We start from the raw sequence: 18,706 nt of genomic DNA on the forward strand, positions 1-18,706 counted from the left end.
TGGTGGAAGCAAAGCTATATAGACAAAATCTCATACAGAAGCATACACATACACACTCACAAAAAGAGGAAAAGGGGAAAAAAATCATAAATCTTGCTCTCAAAGTCCACCTCCTCAATTTGGGATGATTCATTGTCTAAAGGAGGGAAGGAAGGAAAGAAAAAAAGAAGATATAGTAATATAAAATAAAGCTATTAAAATTAAAATTATTAAGAAAAAAATTTAAGAAAAGAAAAAAAAAACGGACGGATAGAATCCTAGGACAAATGGTGGAAGCAAAGCTATACAGACAAAATCGCACACAGAGGCATACACATACACACTCACAAAAAGAGGAAAAGGGGAAAAAAATCATAAATCTTGCTCTAAAAGTCCACCTCCTCAATTTGGGATGATTCGTTGTCTATTCATGTATACCACAGATGCAGGGTACATCAAGTTGATTGTGGAGCTTCAATCCGCTGCTTCTGAGGCTGCTGGGAGAGATTTCCCTTTCTCTTCTTTGTTCTCACAGCTCCCAGGGGCTCAGCTTTGGATTTGGCCCCGCCTCTGTATGTAGGTTGCCGGAGGGCGTCTGTTTTTCCGCTCAGACAGGACGGGGTTAAAGGAGCCGCTGATTCGGGGGCTCTGGCTCACTTAGGCTGGGGGGGAGGGAGGGGCACGGAGTGCGGGGCGGGCCTGCGGCGGCAGAGGCCAACGTGATGTTGCACCAGCCTGAGGCTCGCCGTGCGTTCTTCCGGGGAAGTTGTCCCTGGATCCCAGGAACCTGGCAGTGGCGGGCTGCACAGGCTCCCCGGAAGAGGGGTGTGGATAGTGACCTGTGCTCGCACACAGCCTTCAACAAAAGCCTTAGCGTCTAATGCCCGTCTCTGGGGACCGCGTTGATAGCCGCGGCTCGTGCCTGTCTCTGGAGCTCCTTTAAGCAGCGCTCTTAATCCCCTCTCCTCGCGCACCAGGAAACAAAGAGGGAAGAAAAAGTCTCTTGCCTCTTCGGCAGCTCCAGACCTTTTCCCGGACTCCCTCCCGGCTAGCCGTGGCGCACTAACCCCTTCAGGCTGTGTTCACACCGCTAACCCCAGTCCTCTCCCTGCACTCCGACAGAAGCCCGAGCCTCAGCTCGCAGCCCCGGCGGGTGAGCAGACAATCCTCTGGGGCTGGTGAGTGCCGGTCGGCACCGATCCTCTGTGTGGGAATCGCCCTGCTTTGCCCTCCGCACCCCTGTTGCTGCGCTCTCCTCAGCGGCTCCGAAGCTCCCCCCCTCCGCCACCCGCAGTCTCCGCCCGTGAAGGGGCTTCCTAGTGTGTGGAAACCTTTCCTCCTTCACAGCTCCCTCCCACTGGTGCAGATCCCACCCCTATTCTTTTGTCTCTGTTTTTTCTTTTGCCCTAACCGGGTACGTGGGGAGTTTCTTGCCTTTTGGGATGTCTGAGGTCTTCTGCCAGCGTTCAGTAGGTGTTCTGTAGGAGTTGTTCCACGTGTAGATGTATTTCTGGTGTATCTGGCTCCTAACTGCTGGTGGTTTATGCTATCCTTGAAGTTCCTTGTCTTATAGATGTATCACTTCAATCTTCACTTCTGTCTTCACATGGCTTTCCACTTTGTGTCTGTGTGTTTCAAATATCTCTCTTCTCTTACTAGGATCCCCCCAGTTCTTTTTAAATGTTAGGTAGAATTCAGCAGTGAAGCCATCTAGTCCTGGGTATTTTTTGGAAGTTTTTTGATAACAGTTTCATTTTTTTTTACTTGTTATAGGTTTATTCAGATTTTCTATTGTTTAGTCTGTTTTCAGTTGTTTGTCTTTCTAGGAATTTGTCCATTTCATCTAGGTTTTCTAATTTGCTGCTATGCAATTGTTTGTAGTATTACCTCATAGTCCTTTTTTATTTCTGTAAGTTTGGTAGTTTTATTCTCTCTTTCATAGTTGTTTGAGTGTTCTGTATTTTTTCTTTGTCAATCTAGCTAAAGGTTTGTTAACTTAAAGATCTTTTCAAAGAGCCAACTGTTGGTTTCATTGATGTTTCTATTATTTTTCTACTCTTGATTTCGTTTACTTCCTGTGTAATCTTTATTTTTTCCTTCCCTCTACTTGCTTTGATGTTAGTTTGATCTTTTTCAGTTTTTTTAAGATTAAGGTTTTGTTATTGATTTTTTAAAATACATGCTTTTTTTTTATTTACATCACTCATTGAACAGTTTATCACCACTGTCCTTTTTTTTTTAATTTTTATTTTATATTGGAGTATAGTTGATTTACAATGTTGTGTTAGTTTCAGGTGTACAGCAAAGTGATTTAGTTACACATTATCATATATCCATTCTTTTTCAGACTCTTTTTCCCATATAGGTTATTACAGAATATGGAATAGAGTTCTTTGTGCTCTACAGTAGAAGCTTGTTGATTATCTGTTTTATATATTAGTAGTGTATATATGTTAATTCCCAATTCCTAATTACCCCCACCTTTCCCCTTTGGTAACCAAAAGTTTGTTTTCAAAGTCTGAGTCTGTGTCTGTTTTGTAAATGAGTTCATTTGATCATTTTTTTAGATTCCACATATAAGTTACATCATATTTGTCTTTCTCTGACTTACTTCACTTAGTATGATAATCTCTAGGTCCATCCATGTTGCTGCAAATTGCATTATTTCATTCTTTTTTATGGCTAATATTCCATTGTATATATGTACCATGTCTTCTTTATCCTTTCCTCTGCCGATGAACATTTAGGTTGCTTCCATGTCTTGGCTGTTGTAAATAGTGCTGCAGTGAACATTGGGGTGCATGTATATTTTCGAATTATGGCTTCTTCCAGATATATATGCCCAGGAGTGGGATTGCTGGATCATATGGTAGTTCTATTTTTAGTTTTTAAAAGAACCTCCATACTGTTCCCCATAGTGGCTTAGGTACCAATGTAAAGGTACCAGTTTACTTTCCCAACAACAGTGTAGGAGGGTTCCAGGCTTCTTTTTTGTTTTTGTTTTTGACCACGCTGCATGGCTTGTGGGATCTTAGTTTCCTGACTAGGGATTGAACCCGTGGCCCCTGCAGTGGAAGCGCGGAGTCCTTACCACTGGACTGCCAGGGAATTCCCCAGACTTCTTTTTTAATACAGCTTTTTACAGGTACAAATTCCCCTCTAAGCGCTGCTTTAGCTTCATCCTGTAAGTTTTGGTATGTTGTGTTTTCAATTTCATCATCTCAAAATATTTTCTAATTTCCCTTGTGATTTTTTTTCTTTGGTCCTTTGGCTATTTAGGAGGGTGTAAATTTTCACATATTTGTTAATTCCACAAATTTCTGTTATTAGTTTCTAATTTCATACCATTGTAGTTGAAGAACATACTTTGTATGATTTTGGTCTTTTTAAATTTTTTGAGACTTGTTTTATGGCCTAACATTTGGCCTGTTCTGGTTAATGTTCTATGTGTACTTGAGAAGAATGTGTGTTCTGCTCTTGGGTAGAATGCCTATAGATGTCTGTTATGCCTAGTCGGTTTATGGTGTTCAAGTCTTCTGTTTTCTTTTTGATCTTCTGTATAGACGTTCTATCATTGAAATCAGGGTATTAAAGTCTCCAAGTATTATTGTTGACTTATCTATTTTTTTCTTCCTTCAATTCTGTCAGTTTCATGCTTCATAGAGTTTGGGGCCCTGTTGTTAGTTGCGTGTGTATGTTTATAATTGTATCACTTAATGGATTGAATTTTTTAAATCAACATGATGAACTTTGTCTTTTGAACCTTTTTTGACTTAAAATCTATTTTGACAATAATATAGCCATGCGAGCTCTCTTTTGCATACAATATCTTTTTCTGTCCTTTTACTTTCAACCTCTTTGTATCTAAAGTGAGCTTATAGACAGAATATAGTTGGATCATATTTTTAAAAATCCATTCTGCCAATTTCTGCCTTTTTTTTTTTAACATTTATTTATTTTTTTTATTTGGTTGTGCTGGGTCTTAGTTGCAGCTCAGCAGCTCCTTAATTGTGGCACATGGGCTCCTTAGTTATGGCAGGCATGTGGGATCTAGTTCCCTGACTAAGGATCAAACCTGGGCTCCCTGCATTGGGAGCACAGTCTTAACCACTGTACCACCAGGGAAGTCCCCAGTTTCTGCCTTTTAATTGAAACACTTAATCCATTTACATTTAATGTAGTTACTGATAAGGAAGGACTTCTGCCATTTTCTACTTATTTTTTAATATATCTTATACCTCTTTTGTTCTTTCATTTTTCTGTTACTGCCATTTTTGTAGCTGATTTGTTTTGTTTTTTTGTAGTATACTGTTTCAATTCCCTTCATCTTTTTTTCTGTATATTTTCTAATTATTTTCTTAGTGTTTACCTTGGAGATTACAATTAACACCTTAAATTTAAACCTGTTGAATAATACGACTTAGTTTCAATAGTATACACTCTGTTGCTATATATTTCCATCATATTTAGCAAATTTACAACCATTATTTCTCCCGACTTTTTTCTGCCTTTTTCTCTCTTCTCCTTTTTCTTCTAGGACTCCCAGTGTCTGTATATTGTTATGCTTGATGGTGTCTCACAGGTCCCTTAAGCAGGCTTTGTTCATTTTTCTTTATCCTCTTTTCTTTCTGCTCAGATTGGATAGTTTTGATTGTCTTATCTTCAAGTTTATTGATTTTTCTGCCTGCTCAAATCTGAGGTTGAACCCCTCTAGTGAACTTTTCATTTCAGTTATTGTACTTTTCAGCTCAAAAATTTCTGTTTGGTTCCTTTATATAATTTCTGTCCCTTCATTGGTATTCTCATTTTATTTATCGTTTTCCTTATTTCTTTTAATTCTTTGTTCTTTTTTTTCCTTGAGCTTGTTGAGCATGTTTAGAATATTTGATTTAACATATTTGACCAGTGATTCCAATGTCTGGGATTTCTCAAGGGTGGTTTCTGTCAAATTCCTTTTTCCTGGACACACTTTCCTGTTTCTTTGTATGCTTTGTAATTCTTTTTTGAGAATTAGATATTCTGAATATTACAGTTGGTTAACTCTGGAGATCAAATTCTCCCACTTCTGAGGAATTGCTGATCTTTGCTTATTGAGGGTCTGTCCATTTGTGCGTTTTCCAAACTGTTTTTTACAAAGCGTGTATTCCTTCTTGTGTGGTCACTGAAGTTTCTGTTCTGTTATCTCTGTGGTTAGCCAGTGGCCTGACAAAGATTTCCTTAAGTGTCTGGCTCCAAAAAGGTGTTCCTGTCCCTCTAAATCTTCTGTTAGATGCAGTGGGGGAAAGCTGCTGCAGCCTGAGAGAGCAGAAATCAAGGCAAATGTCTGCACCAGCCCCACAGGACTCCACTCTCCAAAGCACACTGACTGAACCGTATAACCGCAAATTTGGAAGACAGGGTCCCCACTGTCTGCCCTACCACCAGCCAGCTGCTCCTAGAATGTGGGCCACTGTCCCCACAGCTACAGCAGGGCTGAGCAAAGGAGGCTGGTAGCTGGTTCGTGCACGTCATTTACTTACTAAATATCAGCCTCTCCCTTCATCAGGCACTTCCCTGGTTGTCATAAGTGCCAGTCAGGTTCCAGAGTTCCAAAATAGTTTACTCTGATAATTTTTTTCCCTAGTTTACTAGTTGTTTGGGGGGAGGGACCAAACCCTAGAGCTTCCTACTTCCCTGTTTCATGTGATGTCACTTTTTCTGGGGGTTACAATTAAGTATCTTAATTTATCTAGTTGAGGTTAATACCAACTTAATTTCAGGAGTATACAAAAACTTTGCTTCTGTATAACTCTGTTTTCTATCCCCTTCGTTGGGCTATATTGTCATACAGATTACATGTTTATGCATTGTATGCCCATCAGTACATTTGTAATCATTGCTTTATCTTTTAACTCAAAGGAGAAAAGAATTACAAACAAAAATACTTTTTTTTTTTTTTTTTTTTGCGGTACGCGGGCTTCTCACTGTTGTGGCCTCTCCCGTTGTGGAGCACAGTCTCCCGATGCACAGGCTCAGCGGCCATGGCTCACGGGCCCAGCCGCTCCGCGGCATGTGGGATCTTCCCGGACCGGGGCACAAACCCGTGTCCCCTGCATCGGCAGGCGGACTCTCAACCACTGCGTCACCAGGGAAGCCCCAAAAATACTTCTATTCTGTTCTTTGCATTTACTTGTATAGTTGCCTTTACCAGTGCTCTTTAATTCTTCACGTGGATTCATGTTACTCTATAGTGCCCTTTCCTTTCATCCTGTAGAACTGATATTACTTTTAGGGCTGGTCTGCTAGTGTCAGATTCTCTCAGTGTTGTTTTTTGGGTGTTTCTTTGGAGGTGGAGAGGATGTGCTGATTTCTCCTTCATGTTTGAGTAACAGTTTTAGAGGATATAGAATCCTTGAGTCTTTTTCTTTCAGCACTTTGCCTTTCATCTCAGTGCCTTTTTGTTATCCTATGTTTCTGATGAGAAATCAGCTGTTAATCTTATTGAGGGTTCCTGGTACATGATGGATCACTGCTTTCTTGTTTCTTTCAAGATTCTCTCTTCCCCTTTGGCTTCTAACAGTTTGATTATGATTTGTCTGGTGTGGATCTCTTTGACTTTATCATACTTAGGTTTGTTGAGCTTCTTGGCTACGTAATGTCTGTCATCAAACATCGGAAGTTTTCAGCCAGTATTTCTTCAAATATTTTTCTGCCTCTTTCTCTCCTCTTCCTCCAGGACTCCCACTGTGCCTATGTTATTATGCTTGATTGTGTCGTATGGGTGTCTGAGACTGTTCATTTTTCTTCTTTTTTCTTTTTGTCCCTCAGACTGGATAATCTCAATTACTTGTCTTCAATTTGTTGATTCTTTCTTCTGCCACCTCATATCAACTGCTGGGCCCCTCTAATGAGTTTTTCATTTTAGATAGTGTACTTTTCAACTTCAGAATTTCTATTTGGTTCTGTTTTTTAATGATATTTCTCTTTATTGACATTCTCTGTTTGGCAAGTCATCAGGCTCATTCATACATTCCTTTAGTTCTTTAGATATGATTTTTTTTTCCTTTGGACATATTTCAGATAGCTAATTTAAGGTCTTGGGCTAATAAATTCAGTGTCTGGACTTCCTCAGGGATGCTTTCTGTTGAATGATTTTTTTTTTCCCACTGTGTGTGGGCCATTCTTTCTTGTTTCTTGTCTCATATTTTTTGTTGACAACTGGACATTTTAAATAATGAGTCAACTCTGATGATCAGATTGCCACTGCTCCAGGGCAGGGTTTGTTGTTACCATTACTGCTTTTGTTTGTTTACTTTCCTGAACTAAGTCTTTTAAGTCTGTATTCTGTCATGTGTAGCCACTGAAGTCTCTGCTTGGTTAGCTTAGTGGTCAGCTAAGGGTTGGACAGAGATTTTCTTACATGCCCAGAACCAGTAAGTTTCCCAGCCTTTGCTGAGGGGCCCTATGTGTGCATTGGCTCATGTCTTCAATACTCAGCCAGACATTTTACAACTCTTTCTGTTTTCCAGAGCCTCAAGGTCAGCCAGAGGTGACAGCTAAGGGCCTTCTTGGGTCCATCCTGGGCATGCACACAGCCCTACCACACATGTACTTTTAGGGTCCCAGGAGTGTGTCAGAAGTCAGCAGAGTCCCTTAGGGACATCTCACTCCCCAGTTTTCCCATCTAAACTTTTGGTCAGCTTGTGGTTTGCCCCAAGTGTTATCACCACCTCAGGCAGCTGTGATGTTTACAGTTGCTGCTGATTGTTTTCAGTAAATGCTCCCTGGAAAAACGTTGTTTGCATTGGATGAGTTCTGAGTCAGGTCAAATAAAGACAGGCCTTGTGAGTGGGATTTTCCAGGGAACCGCCAGACAGGCCAAATTGTTATCTGGAAATGGGGCTTTGGAGGAGCTTGGATCCCATTCTGTTCCATCCAGAGGCTCCTGGGCTGTTGGTTTTCACTGTAATTATGGGCTTTTGGTTCTCAAGGTTACCACAGGCCTAGGGAGAGGAGGTTGGGATTGGGGCAAGTTAAAGTTCCACAAAGCTTGCTATTCTTAATGAGATTCAGCTGCTTTTGTTGAATAAATACTCCCTGGATTGTTCCAAACTGGTTAATTGCCAGAGTTCTGGAAAAATTGATTTTGAACTTTTGCCAGTGTTCTCGTTCCTTTAATGGAGGAGAGTTTTTTTAAGAGGTCCTTACTCCACATTCCTGCTGACATCACTCTTCTTTCTAGTCATTTTTATCTCCCTTAAAACCAGTCCTCCCATGAGTAGCTTGCATACCTACTCTATTGAGAAAACTTATGCCAGAGCATAAGTTAGATTTATCGTTATATTAAATATCTTATTGTATGACACATCAGCATTTTCACATGCTTTATTTCATTTAATCATAAATACAAGAACCACCAAGTAGGTGCACCGATGTGTTAGCCCAAATAAATGAGAACTTTTCACTTTTTCAGGAATATTATCTTAAAATTTTATAATATTTTACATTGGCTTATTTATTATTAAACTCCAATAGTGTTGATAAATTGTTATATCATGTTAAATTGAGTCTTATGGTTAGACCTTGGTCCAAAAGACCATTAAGAGCCACTCCGGCTAAACATTAGACCATATTTAAGTTCAAACTGTTCCCTTTGCCTTGCTCTTCCTTCTTGATAAGATTATGTGAAATTTATCCTTTTTACATTTTAGGTTATCGCAAGCTGCTAACCAAGAGTGTGGCCGAGACTCCAGTACATAAGCAAATCTCCAGAAGGCTGCTTCATAGACAGATCAAGGGCAGGTAAATGACATCCTTGTCTATCTTCTTCATACACCTGCACAGCCCTCCTAATCTTATGGGCCATGTTTACCTTCTCATGACCTTTGTGATTCTAGTCTCAACTGTGTTGCTTATAACCAAAGAGCATTCTGTAGATTTTATGGGGGCTGGAGATCCATACAGAATGCACTCTTTGTGTCTCGCCTCTTTCACTTGGCATAATTATTGAGATTTATCCATGTTGCATATATCAGTAGTTCCATTTTATTGCTGAGTAGTATTCCATTTGAATGCATACTGCCTGATTTAAAAATCTATTCATGTGTTGACCTGGGGAAGGAGGGAGTCTCACTGCCAGGCAAGGCTGGAAGTCTGGGATCCCAACTTGGCCTGTGGTGGGACCACAGCTTGCCATGGCACTTGGAGTAGGGCAGTTCTGGTCTGAAAGTTTCTGTCTTGCTTGGCTGCCTCTTTCCTGGTTCTTTGGCTAGGAGAGCTAGCTATCCTTAGGGCAGTTTTCATCTGCACCTCTTGGTGTATCGGGGTTGTCAGGTTGTCGGGCGCCCAATCCAGGAGCTCCGGGGGCTCGCTGCCCTGTCTCTTCTCAGGTCCTAAAGTCCCAAGCCTCTTCTCTCCACCTTTGAGAGTCTTATGCTTCCTTTATATGTAATATCCAGGGTTCTTAGCTGTACATAACAGGGAGAATGGGGAGAAGTGCATCTACTCCTCCTTGTCAAGGCTCCATTTGGACATTATTTGTGTGTGGATTTTACACACTTGTGCATGTTTATCTACAGGGTAAATTGTAAGAAGTGAAATTTGTGGGTCAGAAGGTATACATATTTTTAACTTTATGTTGTCAAACTGCTTTCCAAAAAAAAATATTCTTACCATTTCATTCTTGACAGTAATGTGTGAGAGTGCTTGCCAAAGACCACTTGTGGTCTTTGTTACCTTGTGAGGTGTGAACCTGTAGCTCTTTGACATGCGTCATTTATGAGTGGTGTTGAATAATCCTTGTACTTGCTGTTCCTCAAGGTCCTCTGATCCTGGTCCTGAAATTGACGTTGTTGAAGAGTCCCCGGAAAAAGGAGATGATGGTATTACCTCCTTTTGTTTTTTTTTTAGGGTTCTCAGTTTTTGTGTTTCCTCTACTTTCTGTGAAAGCTATTCTATACTGGTATTATCGCTCAGCATAGCCTAAGATACTTTACAGACATTATGACAGCTCTGGGCCCACAACGTATATCAGTACATATTTACTGGTGAATGGTCTTTTACATAGAATGTACTAAGAGTTTCTGGAGAAGAAATATTTTTACACAAGAGAAATGGGATTCAGGGTGAAAGCTAAACTACTACGTTAATATAAAGTGCTGTGGCTTTTTTAAAATATATATATATATTTATTTGTTTGTTTATTTTGGCTGCACTGGGTCTTAGTTGCAGCATGCAGGATCTTTTACTTGTGGCATGCGGACCCTTAGTTGCAGCATGCGTGCGGGGTCTAGTTCCCCGACCAGGGATTGAACTTGAGTCCCCCTGCATTAGGAGCGTGGAGTCTTACCTACTGGACTACCAGGGAAGTCCCCTGTGGCTTATTTTTAAAGTATACATGATGATGGGGCTTCCCTGGTGGTGCAGTGGTTGAGAGTCCGCCTGCCGATGCAGGGAACACGGGTTCATGCCCGGTCTGGGAAGATCCCATGTGCCACAGAGCGGCTAGGCCTGTGAACCATGGTCGCTGAGCCTGTGCGTCCAGAGCCTGTGCTCGCAACGGGAGAGGCCACAACAGTGAGAGGCCTGTGTACCACAAAAAAAAAAAGTATACATGATGAAGGAGGGGTTTCCAAAAACTAACTTCTTTAAATCAAGTAGTTTATGTTTATTGTAGAAAAATTAGAAAACACAGAGAAGCCAAGAATTTAGTTATCACTTGGTAATCCCACAAATTAGAAATAAGTCTGTTGAGGGAGGAGATATGGGGATATATGTACACATATAGCTGATTCACTTTGTTATACAGCAGAAACTAACACAGCATAGTAAAGCAATTATACTCCAATAAATATGTTTTAAAAAAGAGAAAGAAAAGAAATAACTATTAACATTTAGCTTTAATAATACTCTTACAGGTGTTGTTTCTATACAAATATGTGTAACATAAATATGAAAACTCATTTTTAAACTTTTTAACAACTCACACTATACAAACCTTTTTTCACTCTACATCATTCTTAAAGGTGGCAGGTTATGAAATTTCTGCAGATTATAGTGGGGGGGGTCAGGGTTTTTTTGGTTTTTGGTTTTTGTGGGGGTTTTTTGGGGTTTTTTTGTACTTTGTTGGGGCCACGTATCATATCCCTCTTAGCTTTGTCTCACTTCAGAGATCTCAAAGTCAACAGCTTGTCAATTTTCCATCTTGTACGTGGTGTTACATAAATCTTACCCATTTAATATGTGGGGAAGCGTCAAGCTTGCATTTCTTCTTGTCAGAACTAACTGTGATTAGTTCTTGTAGAAGTAAGTTTGAGACGAAGTCCTCGAATCAAGCAGTTGGCATTCAGCAGGAAAAATTCTGGTTCCTTCTACTCTGTGTCTCAACCAAAGTCTCGAAGTATACAACGAGTTCACTCATTCCAGCAAGTCAAGTCAGGTAACAGTGCTTGCCTACCTGTCTTCAGAGGTCCATGCAGATTTGGTGGGAAGTGTTGTTGGGAAAAGAATGAAGTTTGACGTTGGAGAAATAGAATAGGTATAAATATTTGAGGTTCAGAGTGACGACCAGATGAACAATCCATGGCCACCGTTATCAGAGTCATCCGTTTAGATTCCTATGGCTGGCTGTCCACATTATCCTCGTGGGTAATTCATTCATTCAAGAGGAAATTACCTGTAATTTCTACCATATGTTCAGATCCTACAGAAAGGCATCTCCAGGTGGCAGGTGCTGTTTGTCCTTCATTCTTTTATCATTATTAGCTTGGATTATCAGATATGTCTTTTTATATTTGTCTTTGCAAATTAAATTATTTCAGTTGCCTACATCTCCTAACACAGGGACTGGGCTTGATATGCAGTGTTAAAATTCAAGAAGGCAGCAATTATTGGACTGCTATCATAATTAGGTGGGATCTGCCCCTATTTGCTCTAAAAGAATTATCATCTTTCTCATATGGACTGGCTGTTTTATGGGTATTTGGTGCGGGAGGCGGGGGGGGGGCGCAGGAGTTGAGAAAGGATGAAATATTGTAACTGTTTTTGACTTGCAGACCAAAGAGAAAATTCTCCAATCCAAAGTATTCGGTCTCCCAAGAGGCTTCTTTTCGGGGCAGTGTCTGAGATGATCAGTCCCTCTGAGAAGGGTTCAGCTCGAATTAAAAGGCCTTCAGGAAACACATTGGATTCTGAAATACCTATAGCTTATCAGGTATAAAATTACGATGATGTTTCAGATAGTATAGTTTGGGGAGCATGTAGTCGTGGACAAGGAAAACCACTGAGTCCAGTAGGGAAGAGAAGATAATAACAGAGATTTGAGGTGGTTGGGGTTGACTTGAATGAACGATTATTGGGTGTATGGGGACTTAGGTAGCAGTTGGGCTGAGGCCAAGGTGGCAGGGAGGAGATAGAAAGATCTCGCCCTACTCTCTTGGCTTCATCTTCCATTTATATTGGACACTACGTATATATCCTTCTGAAATGTGCAGTAGCATTCATCTGTTTCTGTTAGATTGCCCACTCGATCCAGTCACCCATGTTAGAAACCTGGGAGTCATCCTGGACCTCCCCCTCTCCTCAGGCCTGGCTACTCAATTAGTCCTGCCCATTTTACTGACAAACTATCTCATACTCATTCCCTCTTCTCCATCCCTGCAGTTCCTGCCCTAGTTCAGTTCTGCCTGGAACACTTCAGTAGCCTCTTCTCTCTCAAATTCATCCTGTCCCCAGAGGTCAGAAGGACCTTTGTGACCCCAGTGGACGCTCCTCTGACCACATCACTTTGCTTGAAGCTCTATAGACTCTTCATCTGTTAAAGCAGGGTTTTCTAAGTTTTCCTAAAATGGAACCCTGTGTTCAAAGATGATAATCTTTGTTTGGAAACCCAAAAACTGCTTATGATGGAGGAGGATATGGAGGGAACTGTGGGGAAGGGTTTGAAAACCACAGATCTATAGGACCATGTTCATTCTCCTCCGTGGACAGGCAAGGACCTCCATGATCTGATCCCTGCTCAGCCATCTCTGCTTCACACTCCACCTTTCCAGCAGCCTCAGATGCACACAACTGCTGTTTTTTGCTTTTGTGCCTTTGCTTACACTGTTTTCTATGCCTGAAGTTCCCTCTCCCTCACTTTCCCACCTTTTGTCTTCACTTGCTCACACCCATTCTTTTAAGACCTGACTCGCTATTCCTGTTCCCTCTTTCTCCCCTTTGCTGGGTTAGATAGCCAACCCTCCCGGTGCTCCCACATTGTTCCATGCGTGCCCCTGTCATTGCATTGGCCATACTATATATCTGTCTGTATCCCACATGAAATGCCAACTAGACCAGGACTCCCTTGAGATGATCAGGTAAGATTAAACAATAGGTGTTGGACCTCCTTACCTGCTGGAGTATTTAACTGCATTTTTACAAGAAAGAAGGGAAGTTTTTTGCTGGAGAGTTTCCTTTCTGAGATGTTATCTTTGAGGCTGTGCCTTATATATCCATATATTCCATGTTCCACCTCATCCCCCCGGGCCTCCTCCCGCACACACATTGCCTAGCACATAGCAGGTACTTAAAAGCACATGCTGAATGCAGATCAACAGCAGGTGATGTGGCTCCGAAAGGTTACTTTAGGCAAAGATCAGAAATAGTTGTCTCATTGAAGAAGATAGCTGTGAGTAGTGGAGTGACAGAGTTAGAGTTAGAGGCAAAGCATGTTTTGGCTGTAGTATGCAAATTATTAAAACTATTTGTCTTAGGAGAAGAAACTAAGATTGGATACAGCGCTTGGTGCTAGAAAAAGTGGACATGTAAAATCTGGGTCATGTTTTGGAAGTGGAAACCTGTCACTATATGAAATCCAACTTAAGATCATTCCTTTGGCTGACTATATAAATCTTCCAAATTTGACTTTTTAATCAACTTAGACATTATTAAAACACTCTTCAGAGAATATGGGTTATGATGTTCAAGCACTGAAATAAGCATTTTTCTTTACAGACTCCTGAGAAGAATTGCTGGAAATCTCCAGTCTTTTCTAAAGCTACACCAAGAAAGTTCCCTCATACGCCACGAACTCCGTTGCGCACTCCTGAAAGGCTGCAAAAATCCCCTGCAGAAATGACCCCTGCCAAACAGGTCATTTTTAAGGAGTTCTTAAAAGACTCCTCACACGGCTGGCATTCGCCATCTCGACGAAAAGCCACTCCTCAGAAAGGACACTCCCTGGCAGAAGGTCACTCTCCTCTTGAAAAAATACTGAGAACTCCCCAAAGACAAGGTGGCCAGCCACCTAGATTTTTGCAGAATTCTGCTTGGCCACGTTTGGTGAATTCTAGTCCAGAAAGCACCTCCTGTCCGGCAGCCCTGGTTTCGTCAACTGCCCAGACCAGAAGTGAGTGTCTGACTCCCAGCAAGTACTCTCCTCGAATCTCTCTGAGGGCAGCAGCCTCGGGGGTCCGAAGACGAGCTGCCTTCATGGGCACACCTCCAAGTCAGAAACGCCAACTCCTCCGTGGCTCCGGAGCATCTCAGGCAGAGAAGCTGGTGCAGCCATGGAATGATGCTGTCGGAACCCCAGAGAAACCAGGGAACACAGCTCTGACTTCTCCAAAGAAACCTGTTCCCTCTCCTTCATGTGGTATTTCCGAGAAGACTCCATTTGGGAATTTTTCTATAGAATCTCCTCCCTCTGGAGAACTGGATTGGCAGGAGGCCCAGAAATCACCCAGTATAGCCACATCTCCATCCTGTCCTGCTCCCTCGACTCCCCACAAAGCCTCACAGATAGCTAGATCTGACCTCCTACCGCCTCCACCCCCTTCTAAAATTGGGAAAAGGCATAAAAAGACTTCTAAAACAGAAAGAAACTTCCAGGAGGGCCAGCCTAACAGCTCTGCTGTTCTGAGAGTTGCCACAACTGATAACCCCGCTGCCATCACAGATGCTAGAAAGAACCAGAAGGAAGAGACCCTCTCTCCTCCATCTCCTCCTGAAAGACATAGTTACCCTGGGACTAGCTTTGGGAGTCACTGGCATACATCCTCTCCTTTGCTTATTGCAAGAGACTCGGAGTATCTCACTCTCCTGGATGAAGCTGCTGAGCACCATAGCAGTGATAACTTAAAAAGCAACGTTTCACCAGTGGAAGAAGGTGAGGGGTCAAGGATGGGTACTTATGAGAAGCCGTCTCTGTGTAACCCCGGGATTCCTCCCTCTTCTCCTTCCTCTGGGCCCAGCTCTCCCCTGACACCCTGCTACGACCTGCGCTGCACCGCAGACAGGAAGCAGCGCCAGGCTGCCGCCCAACTAGAGAATCTGCAGGCATCAGCCTGGCCCTCCAGAGCCTCTGCCAGCCCACAGACCTATGAGGTTGAGCTGGAGATGCAAGCTTCTGGCCTTCCCAAGCTTCGAATTAAAAAGATAGACCCCAGCTGTCTGTCAGAAGCCGAGCCCCTGCGAAGGGAGGAGAGCTCTCTGGGAGAGGAGAGCTGCCTCCCTGGTCTCAGCGTGCCCAGGGCCAGCAAGTCCTCAGGCAAACCCGAAGCCACCTACCTGTCGCCCCCCTGCCTTCGCCCCTTGCACGGCACCCCCGGCAAGAGCGGGGGACAGACCTATATCTGCCAGTCCTGTACCCCCACCCGCTGCCCCTCTAGTACCCCCTCTCCATTTCAGACAGAAATCGGGGTTCCTTGGACACCATCCCCCAAGCACAGCGGGAAGACAACTCCTGACACAATTAAAGACTGGCCCCGCCGGAAGAGGGCAGTGGACTGCAGCCTCAGCTCCTCTGCTGGGAGGAGCGAGGTCGGTACAGACCTTCCTGGGGGCGTGTCGCTGCTGGAGCCGGAGGGGAAGGAGCGAGGGCTTGAACTCAGCATCACCAAGACCCCCATCTTGGGGGATTTTGAGCTCGAGGGGGTGTGTCAGCTGCCAGACCAGTCACCTCCCAGGGACAGTGAGCCTAAGGCTGAGGAAGCCTTCTCCTGGGGACAGTTTGGGTTGGGATCTCGGAAGAGACTCCTTTCTGCCAAGGAGGAGGCTGAGTGTCAAACCAAAAGAGTCTGTGACAAGCAGAGAGGAGACTCCCAAGTCAGTAAGAGTGAAGACAGGTCTCCAGGCACGGGTGTGCGACAGCTCCCCTCCATGGCAGGCGACGAGGTGTTTGTTTCAGGTGAGTTGGCTGCCGTGCAGCTCTGTCGGGTGTGTTGGCCAGGAGGCACTGTAGAGACGCCTACTGGGATGGCTGGGGCTTCCTTGTGAGGGCTGCGGGCTGTGCTGACCGTGCCGTTGCTGCAGGTGCCACCCCGCCTTCTGGCTGTGCCGTGCGGAGCTGCCTCTCTGCCAGCGGTCTGCAGGCGCTGACCCACTCTCCGCTGCTGTTCCACGGGAAGGCACCCTCCTCTCAGTGTAAAGACACCAGAGGTAATTTGTTGAAGGTCCTAAAGATGTTACCAGGATCAATCGTCTGTCCTTTGGTTAGCTCTATCCCAAGCTAGCTCGGGGTTTTCAGGCACTTGCATCTTGCAGGAGTCGTAGGGACTGCCACAGTTTGGGATGGTTTTATCCCTGCAGTGTCATGTGCCCTTCCCAGAGAAATACCACTTTAGAACTTATGTGTATTTGAACCAAAAAACCCCTCAACATCCTACCAAATTACTTCAGCTTCTTGAAGACAGTGACAGAAGCTGGCACACAATCACGTCCTGCTCGTCTGTGGTCGCTGGGATCTGAGGGGAAAGCAGCACGAGTGGTAGGTGGTGTGTGCAGAGCCAGTCATTTCCCCTCGGGGGTTACCCGTGTTTCCATACATTCAGTCTGAGAACGGACTGGCTATTATAATCAGCCTTCAGACCCTAGGATTCCCCTCGACCCCACCTGCAAAGAACGGGATTCACCCTGTTAGCTGCACTGGTTAGAGAGGTTTCCTCCTTCTGCTAGAACTGCAGCGGGGTGCAGGAGGTGGGGCTCTTCAGTGGCTCTCTTTCCTCAAGACCATGATAGAAATCATGCAAAACCGCCACAGATCTGAGACAAAAAGAACTGCATGGTATCAAACTGAAGTGCCACAGGTATTCTGCGTTTTCACAATTACTTGTTGCTGTCAGTCAGCTCCGTGCTGACGGTAAGGGCAGAGGGCCTTGAAATAGTATAGGTAGCGTGTCTGTGGGTTGAGAGAACCTACAAGCAATGCTGGTTTTAAGTCCATCTTAACGTGTAACCCTCTGCAGTTGAAGCCCATTTTCTTTTGTTCTGTTCTCAGTTACTTCCTGTATGCTAAGTCTTTCTGCCTTTTTCTAGATGAGGATGTGGATGTATTCTCCCCCACGGCAGAAGACTCTCCTTTCAGCCGAGCATTCTCCAGGAGACGTCCCATCAGCAGAACTTACACACGGAAGAAGCTGATTAGCTAGTCAGGATGGAACTGGTTGGGGGACTTATAACTACAAACACTACTGAGCCTGCCCAGAGCTACCGCACTTCTTAACAGAAGTGCTCTGACAGCAGTTTTCTCTGGACGTACAAGGAATTCCAGACATGTATTTTAAAAGAATTCTTAGTAATGTACCCAGAAACTCGGTTCATTTGAGCCAGGGCCCTACTGGTCTGCTCATCATATGTAACCCTCAGTTTGCTGCACAGAAACAGGAATAACCAAGGCTTAATGGAACTTAGGAAATTTAAAACATGAAGGTGAGGTCAGCCAGGTCCCCATGGGCATAAAGAAACTGGGGCCTGGTCCCAAGCCTCCTTTACCATGATCAGCTTTCAGATTCCCACGTGAATGCCTTCAGCTTTTCAAATCCCCCTTGTGGAGTCTGTCCACCTCCAAGCCCAGCCCTAACCCACAATGCCTGCCCTACCTTAGTAAGGTGGTATAGCTGGTGGTGTAACTTAGAGGCAGCCTGGGAGTCAGGAACCAGACAAGGAACTGTTAAGATCAGGATCCCATTCCACCCCACCCCAGCTGTGACCATGGCAAGTTCAGACCACTCTGCTTCACTTACGAAATGGGAGAAGGACCCCTACATATCAGTCCCTCACAGAGCTGCTATAGGCCAGGAGCCCAAGACAGAGGCAGTGCCTGGAGGTGGAAGCAGCATCCACCAAACGGAAGACTGGCATGGGGGCAGAATAAATCTTTTGCATTCCCTGTGTAACAATAAAATCATCTCTAGCTACTTGGCATGCAGTGCATTTCTGTATAACATTCCAGCCTGAGGTTAAATGTGACCAGGGTCCAGCTCTAGTGGTTTCTGGAGCAGCCACATCTCAAGGTCTGCCCCGAGAGTCAGCTAGTCCCTGGCACAGTTCCCACCATTCACAGGGAGACTCACCTGAGTCGTGGATATGCCCAGAGCACCCCGTGGACCAGTTTGCTGTCAAGTCTTGGCCAGGAGCTTCGCTAACAGAGCTGATTCAACAGTCTCATGGTCTCTGAAAAACTTTCAAGCCTGTTGTGTTCCCAAACCTGAGTCTTTCTTACTATGATCTTGTAAATCAAACTCTAAGTGAAAACTCCCATTTCTCCCTCCAGAGGTTACTGTCATTTATTTTAAAATGGTTTTCGAAACTTGATACTACTAAGCTTTTCAGTCCCCTCCCCCCTGCAATATACATAAGACCATTTAAACCACAACCCTGTTGCCATTGACTGTTCTGTGACAAGCCTTGGCTGAACTTCAGAACCAACAGCACACACATCAGCGTGAGACCAGAATCATCCTTCTGAAACTCAAGCCAAAAGGTGGCAGAA

General features: G+C 43.8%; 1 protein-coding gene across 2 annotated transcripts in view; it reads left to right on the forward strand.

Annotated features, from left to right (window-relative positions):
- The window catches only part of TICRR (TOPBP1 interacting checkpoint and replication regulator), a 50,996-nt gene extending 32,861 nt beyond the window's left edge, over positions 1 to 18,135 (forward strand). Inside the window, exons 16-22 of one of the 2 annotated variants that reach the window (XM_033852124.2) lie at positions 8,670 to 8,760; positions 9,778 to 9,839; positions 11,252 to 11,395; positions 12,012 to 12,169; positions 13,951 to 16,123; positions 16,249 to 16,374; positions 17,251 to 18,135. In XM_033852124.2, the coding sequence (XP_033708015.1) occupies positions 8,670 to 8,760; positions 9,778 to 9,839; positions 11,252 to 11,395; positions 12,012 to 12,169; positions 13,951 to 16,123; positions 16,249 to 16,374; positions 17,251 to 17,363 (2,867 nt within the window). In that variant the 3' untranslated portion in view covers positions 17,364 to 18,135. The remainder of the gene's footprint in view (positions 1 to 8,669; positions 8,761 to 9,777; positions 9,840 to 11,251; positions 11,396 to 12,011; positions 12,170 to 13,950; positions 16,124 to 16,248; positions 16,375 to 17,250) is intronic. The other variant, XM_019945935.3, reaches the window with a different exon arrangement.
- Positions 18,136 to 18,706: the final 571 nt, after the last annotated feature.

The sequence above is a fragment of the Tursiops truncatus genome, chromosome 2 (genome assembly GCF_011762595.2).
Source record: "Tursiops truncatus isolate mTurTru1 chromosome 2, mTurTru1.mat.Y, whole genome shotgun sequence".
NCBI classification, from domain to species: domain Eukaryota; kingdom Metazoa; phylum Chordata; class Mammalia; order Artiodactyla; family Delphinidae; genus Tursiops; species Tursiops truncatus.